We start from the raw sequence: 7,761 nt of genomic DNA on the forward strand, positions 1-7,761 counted from the left end.
TGGTAGTTTCAGGAGCTGTAGGTGGCTCAAAAGGTCTGTCAGACTTCCTACTTTACTTTGTTTTGAAATGTGAAAACTGGACTGAATACTTGTGTTTATTTCCGAGTATTGTTTGCATAACTAGAGTAAAAAATAGTGAATTCATCTGTTCCTTTGTAAAAAAGAGGATTCAGATTTTTTTTTGTCACTGCTTTTCAGTGTCCACGCATGCATGAAACATTTTAGAAATTCACAAGCATAACAATTCTCGTACGGGACTGTCCTTTCATTTTAACAAACTGTTCACATGTGACATATTAACATAAGGATAATAAAAGTAAAAACACCTGGTGTGAATCCTTTATTTGAACTAATTCTATCACATTAAAACTGAAATAGAATATACTAAAACACCAAATCTTCCTGTTGTGTAAGGCCATATCTGTGGTAGTATTCACTCCAGTTTTTCATTGTTCATTAATAATTGGTTGAAATAAGACATGGGTGGCAGACCCAGTCACCCCTGATCCTTGAGTTCAGGTATTTGTGTGCAAGTCTACTGATTAAATAATAATGACACCTAAAACTACCTATATGATGACGCCGATGATGATGATGAGCTTCACGCACCCGCAGTGATCATGATGGGTCTCCCACGCTGGGGGAGGAAGGTGGGGAGCAGAGCTCGGGTTATATCACGACAACGGCCGTTGCTACCGTCCTCGATTTTATGTTTTTGTTTTTTTTACATAGAAAAATAAGCATTTTTCATGGGTCTATACAAGGCAGGATGTTGTGGGGAGGCAGCGGCGGGCAACAGAGCCACGGAACCCAGGAGTCCCTGCCACAAAAAAAGATTTAAACTAAAATACTATTAATTACCATCCTGAATTCACTTTGATTAAATAAGCCTGACATAACCCAATAATAAACATACAGGGCAGAGTAAGATCTAAAGGCAGGCTTATACACCTGCACCACCATTCTACAACCAATATTTAGCCTTCCACTAAGACTACAGCCTTTAACCCATTATAAATAAAAAAGGCGCTTTAAGAACTTCGTAATGCTAGAAATATAAACAGGAAGGATTCCCCTATCAGTCCCGTAACACAAAATCCTATGAACAAAATTGCAATTATGAAGGTATGAAAGGCCAACATTAAGCTCAATTAATCTTCCTGCTAATAAGACAGCATGCCAGACATTGCTGCTGCTGCTGCCAGTGACATTACACCGACTGTCTCACACACACTAGATGATGCTCTAACTTGAGATGCATGCTAGTGTGGTGCCACAGAGAACAATGCTCTCTTCTGCAGCCCACACTAGCATCATGGCCACTACAAATACAAAGGAATCAAGAAATACTAATATTACAAGTGGAAAAGAATGTATCGGGAGTGACACTGGGTGGACCCTCCTGGCAGTTCCGTGGCAACTCATGGGAGTGGTTGAGGATGGGGTGATGTGCACATGGCACCTCCTGCTACAAAATATGATGAAAGGAAAAAAATCTGACCCAAGACCACTACTTTTGGTTACATAAGGACTAAGTAAGGACTAAGACTACATTAAAAAAAGAACCCCATCTTCCAGGTTTTGTCGACTGGAAATTTACTCGATCTGGTCAGTGTAATGAGCTTTTGACTGGGGGGGTGGGGGAAGTAGCTCAATATCTTCCTCTCCTTACAATTAAGATCATTTAACAGTTCTCTATCTTTTTTTTTGTAACTTGTATATAAGCAGCTTCCAATACTACCACATTACTTTGGTTCTATCTTTAAACCTTTTAGTGTCTATTATCCAGTGTTGATTCTGTAACCTTCGATCATATTTCTGTGAACTGTAAATGTCCAGCACTACCACCTGCCTATGTGGTCCTTCCTTTCCATCTCCTCCCTCAAGCCCTTTTTGTTACCTCCTCCCTCTTGCACTGCATGTCTGAACTTGCCAAAAAATTCATGTTTCCCAGTGACCACATTTCTTATCAACAAGGGTATGGAGATCTAACACCTAATTATTAACATATACTCGCCTGGGGACAGAGCTACCAATCCCCTGCTCCTTGGGTGAAAGTTAACAGTCCATCTTAAGAGATCCACAGAAAACCATGAAACTTAATACTTTAATTAACCTTCTTCAATGGATAACCAGCAACTTGAGGGGTCATGGGTAAACTACGAACCTTCAAAGTTTTTAAGGTGTATATAAATACACTTGGCATAATGTTCCTTTCCAAATCTACATGAAGAAAACTGGGTAGTAGTAAGAGGCTACCAAAATCATCATAAACAAAATAAATAAATAGTGGAGGAGGCAGCGTGAGCACTCAAAAGATGTAGGTGGTGGATGGAGGTGTGTGTTGCTGTTGTGTGTCTTTTGGATATGGAAGTGATTAATCTACATACATGTTTGTGTTCACATGTTAGTGTAAATGTGGGCATGCATGACTATATACACATGTATACATAAATAAATATACATATATATACACATTAATATACATGTATACATATATATACATTCATATATAGCATGCTCATGGTTAAATGAGAATGAAACCACTTTTTAGATCCTTGGTGACCAACTAAAAGTGGGAAAAATGTAAACCAAAAATATAAATAAAAAAAAAGAAGATACACACATACAAAGTCAAACTTGTATGTGTCGTCACAGTGATAGTAGCCATGTCTCAGTGTATGTGTATACATGCATGAGTAATGATATATGGAGTGGAGAAATTTCGCACATGTAAGCCATTTGTCCTTTCATCCGCTTCATTAGCACTGACATTCATTAGTTTCACAAGGGTCTTGGTGAAAGCTCTGCATCCATGTGGAGGGTAAGAGTCAAGGGAAAGGAATTAGAATAAATACTGAGGTATTCATCTGCCAGTGAGACAATCGCAAGAACAGTGCGTCCCCATTCAGTCTTGCCGCAGTGAATAATTTACACCCATTAATGGACCATTTCCTCAAGTGCTTACATAATCTCAAGATCCACTTTATTAGGTACTAACTCCTTAGATGATGTATCATAGTTAACGAGGGTGCTCATTACATGGGGTTCCCTAGCACATGTGCTAAATGCATGTGCTGGTGAACACTGCCAGTATATGGGTGCCCATATTCATTGGACACTCCCAACCAGTACTAAAATGTAGTTTTTTACCTTAATTTCACAAAGACATGGAACAGACCACAAAGATCCACCACAGTAGGTTTTCTTTCTTTTTTTATTGTTTTTTCTAAATTTCCTGGGATCGAGACCTTACAACTTGCATAATTTCAAATGTTTTCTTTAATATATTTCAAAAGACCTCAACATTAAAAAGTTACTACTGAACTCACCTAAATGTAATTTAGAAACAAGTGAAATATATTCCAATTACAAAAAATATCATGCATCTTAATATATATGGAAAAAGTATATATGATCCTGCACAGTTATATTTTGTAGAGTTGGGAGATTCCAAAGAGGGTTCCGCACTATGCTTTAACTGGGGGTCGGCTGCCGTTACAATATCTGTCTGCACGGGTACGAACTTTCCAGTCGGGTCCTGGACGAGCACATGTAACACTGTTGTGACTCAAGTTAACTCGATTATCTCTTTCTCGCTCTCTCTCTTCTCTCTCTCTCTCTCTCTCTCTTACACCAAATATGTGGCCATCAATAGGACACTTTGCCAGTTCCTTTCAAGATTTCAAGAGATTATTGTGACTGAGGTCTGGTGTATGGGAATCAAAGAACTGCACTGGTGGACTTGATACTGTGACAGGGCTTCTGTATGGAGATCACATAGTGAAGGTGGCAACATTAAAAATCAAGCCAGCCTTGCACGACTCCTTAAAATGGTAAAATGGGCTAAAATACATATATATATATAAAATTCTATGCAAACTGTTAAAAAAAAAAGGAAAAAAAAAAGTAAATGAAGAAAAAAAAAAAGAAAAAAAGGAAAAAAAAAAAAAGAAAAAAAAAGATGAGCCCTAGATTTGGTGTGTATAAGCCCAAAATCATTCAAGTTTGGGCCCACACACAACCATGCAAACATGACCACGGCTAAATTGAGCTGCAAACTGGAAAATATGTGTACAAAATATTTCTCTCCATGATAAAAGCCTCTTGGAATGTACGTTACACAAGAGTGCACGAGGGTGAGTGTGTAAGACTTGGTGGGGCAGTGAGGGACTGCTACCAGTTGACCATTTCTGTCACAACAGTGTTACATATCCTCTCTCCCTCCTTCCTTCCCCCCCTCCCCAACCACTACCTGTCACAGGTGCTACAAGACGGGGGGGGTTAGAGAGCAGTGGGAGAGAGGAGGGTAATAATGCAGGTGGTCGCACAGTACACAATCCACCACTCTTCATAATATAGGCGGTAGTAAAGTACACACACCACCTCACTCCACATACTAGTCATCCAATTTGACTTTCTTATGTGCTGGTTCACCAGTGTTGTCTGGAGGGTTGCTTGGTACTGAGCTAGTGGGTGTGGCCTCAACTGCAGGCTGCAGTGGTTGCGTGGCTGGCTGAGGAGTCTGGCTGGGGGTTTCTGTGGTATCTGATGCACTTTCACTTTGTGCTTCGGAGACTGCTTCGCTCGGAGCTTCCGATACTGGCTCGCTTGGGGCTTCGGAGAGGGCCACCGAATCATTGGTATCTTCACAATTGGAAATCAATGAAGCTCTGCTGTTCTCTGCATCGGATGTACCATTGGTATTGGCTGTGAGGTTCTCTTTGTTAGCAAAAGCTGAATCCATGGAATCATTGCTCTCCTCCGGCACAGGACCTCCCTGCAAATAAATCAATTAAAATCTAAAAAAAACAAAAACAAAGGGGGGGATGGCCAAATATCCAATTATCCATTGACCAATTCAACTATTACAAAAACCTATGATGAATTTTACCAAATTAAATGTGTATTTCAAGAAGATCCTATGAATATAAATATAAATCAAATACATATATCAATATAAAGTACAAACATTTACAAATAAATAGCAAAATCCTAGTCCAACACGGAATATGAAATCTTAAAATTCTGGAGGTCGAGGAAGAGGAAAAAGAATAATTATAATAAACAATCAACACAAAATAAGAGGCATCCACTTACATTTTTCTCTTTCTGTGGTTGCTGTTCTGTCTGCGACTCTCCATTTTCTGTTGTTTGTTGTGGTGTGGCAGTAGGGGCAGCAGGAGGGGGGGCTGAGAGACCACCTGGCATTCCATCCAGAAGCTCCTTTTTCAATTCTCCTACAACGAAGTGAGCCCAGAGAGCCATCTCAACTTTGTGAGGGTTCCATGTCGTTGAGCCTGTGGATAACAACTCATAATTTACTTTAAAAAATACTAATAAAATAATAATAATGTTTGTTTAATTGTGAGTGTGTGTGAGAGTGAGAGTGAGAGTGAGAGTGAGAGTGAGAGTGAGAGAGAGAGAGAGAGAGAGAGAGAGAGAGAGAGAGAGAGAGAGAGAGAGAGAGAGAGAGAGAGGGAGAGGTGTGTGTGTGTGTGTGTGTGTGTGTGTGTGTGTGTGTGTGTGTGTGTGTGTGTGTGTGTGTGTGTGTGTGTGTGTGTGTGTGTGTGTGTCGTGGTGTGCGTGGGCATGTGCGCATGCATGCATTCCCTAAAGAATATGATACCAACTTCCTGTTGACCTATGAAGAAAAACAATTATGCCATACATTTCTATCATCTAACATCATAAACAATAATTCAAATACCAATAAATAATTACCATTGTCTTCCTTATTTAACCTAGTAGCTGCTACTTTAAGTTGTTCCACAAAGTTCAGGAGTTCTTTTGTGGTGTAATCAATGCCTTCAATTTCAGGGATGGCAAGGAGACACTCATCAGCCATGAAGCCACAGAGCTCTGGGCTTCCTGCTGTTAAGATTGCTGAAATGATAGAAGATGAGATAATATAAACAAGATTTCCAAACTACGTGTCAAGAAATTAAGGTTTAACCAACACATACTGCTACTATTGTGTAATAAAAGAATAGTAAAAAATAAATTTCTCAAAACAACCTAACACAAAACATATTCCTCGAGTTATTATTGTAAATGTAAAAGATAAAAAATACATGAAAACACATGTGACAACACAATCTCGTACTAAAATCTAATACATGAAATAATGAATATTAAGTCATTTCCCTCTGGCTACTGCTGAAGTACAAACACCTCAAGTTCACTTCCAAGTTCACTCCTCAGCGATGCCAAGAGTCAAAGCTGGTGGTTCAACACTTTGGCAACTAGAGTGGAGAACATAGAACTGAAGAGGACTTTACATCCACAGGCTATATCAACTAGTACATTTCCCCAGACAAATAAGAATCATCTATCAAGAACTAGGTTTTGTATAAATAATATACTATTACTAGCATGAACTCTCAAAAAGAAACCATTTTCAATTTAACTTTCTAAAATACACAAACAATAATATATGCTTCTCTTCTTGAAACTATTGTGTTCTGAACTGTCAGAAAACAGGTGTCTAAAATATCTAGCCAGCAAACAAAAAAGGTATCTTTATGTAATACAGACATCTGTATAAAGATAAAAAATTTACTTACTTGATGCCATGGCTGGCCCAACACCCTTTAGGTTACAAAGGGCTTGGATGGCAGAAGGTAAGTCTTCTTTCTTTAGTAAAGCCCTGAAAGCTTTCTTTGTTTCTGTCATACACAGACGAGGAGTGTTCATCTGAATAAGGTCCTTTAGTCTGGGAGAGAATTTCCCACGCTGAAAAATTTAACGCTCGTTTTACAAATCAATGGCTCAAGCTCGGATTACATGAAAAATAGTGGTCTAATTCAATCTGACATGAACTTACAGCTTTCACAGAGTTTCTGGACATTTATAGCTCTGTCCTCATGATGACGTCACGTTCATTCTTCCACCAATCATACTTTCCCAGAGCAAAGGCACTACAAACTTTAATTTTGATTTATAGATACTTTTATCAGTCTTTATATATAATATATATATATATGTGTTGCAGTTATTTATTACTGGTATTCAAAACTTAAACACTATCTTAACCCATTCGCGCCGGTTGACTTGCTATAATGTTCAGTGGTTTTTGGGACAGACGCCGACGACAAGATATTTAGTCAAGGCCGGCACGCTGGGTGATGGCTTATGCGTTTGAATATCTCAGCATTCTGACCATTTAGAGCTGAAATAGCCCCGTCGTGAATGGGTTAAGTACATACTCAGAATCCGAATGTGACAACTTTACAAAAACAAATGTATAACTCAAACCAGAAGAGAGCCAGAGAGGTGGGGGGAGAAAAAGAATTCATTATGGCTGGTTCACACACATTCCAATTATAAATGTCATTCCGATGGTGTTTACACTATTTACAAATAGCGAATATAAATACTTGTTACACAATTGTAGTACATGTAGAATAACATTATGTGTTATAACTAAGTACCAGCATCAACAGAAATTTGTGGGGTAGTGTTCTTTAGCGCCTCTACTCACCTAGGAAATGCATATATGAGGAGTTTTCATTTTTATGAGTGAAGGAAACAAACCAGCAAATAACTTGCAGACCTTTAAGTCCCATTAGCCCTAAAACACCTTCTCTACAATTGTGGCACACCTAAACCCATGTATGCATGCTTGCCTACCTGCTTGGCAAGTTCATCCAGCCATAACTATCATATCAGTCCATGCCCATGCCCCTTGCTGGCCCTCCTCTCCTTTAGCCAATCATACAGCCATAATATTCCCTGCCTCTTTTTTCTTGTGAACTGAAC

General features: G+C 39.0%; 1 protein-coding gene across 1 annotated transcript in view; it reads right to left on the reverse strand.

Moving 5' to 3' along the window:
- Window positions 1-325: 325 nt before the first annotated feature.
- Amun (protein amun) overlaps window positions 326-7,761 on the reverse strand; it is a 23,844-nt gene continuing 16,408 nt past the window's right edge. Inside the window, exons 3-6 of the mRNA XM_043003928.2 lie at window positions 6,567-6,735; window positions 5,725-5,886; window positions 5,101-5,300; window positions 326-4,780 (exon numbers count right to left, since the gene is read on the reverse strand). Of these exons, the coding sequence (XP_042859862.2) occupies window positions 4,400-4,780; window positions 5,101-5,300; window positions 5,725-5,886; window positions 6,567-6,735 (912 nt within the window). The 3' untranslated portion in view covers window positions 326-4,399. The remainder of the gene's footprint in view (window positions 4,781-5,100; window positions 5,301-5,724; window positions 5,887-6,566; window positions 6,736-7,761) is intronic.

The sequence above is a fragment of the Penaeus japonicus genome, unplaced genomic scaffold, assembly GCF_977035675.1.
Source record: "Penaeus japonicus unplaced genomic scaffold, GWHDUDI00000001_assembly GWHDUDI00000035, whole genome shotgun sequence".
Classification (NCBI taxonomy): Eukaryota; Metazoa; Arthropoda; class Malacostraca; order Decapoda; family Penaeidae; genus Penaeus; species Penaeus japonicus.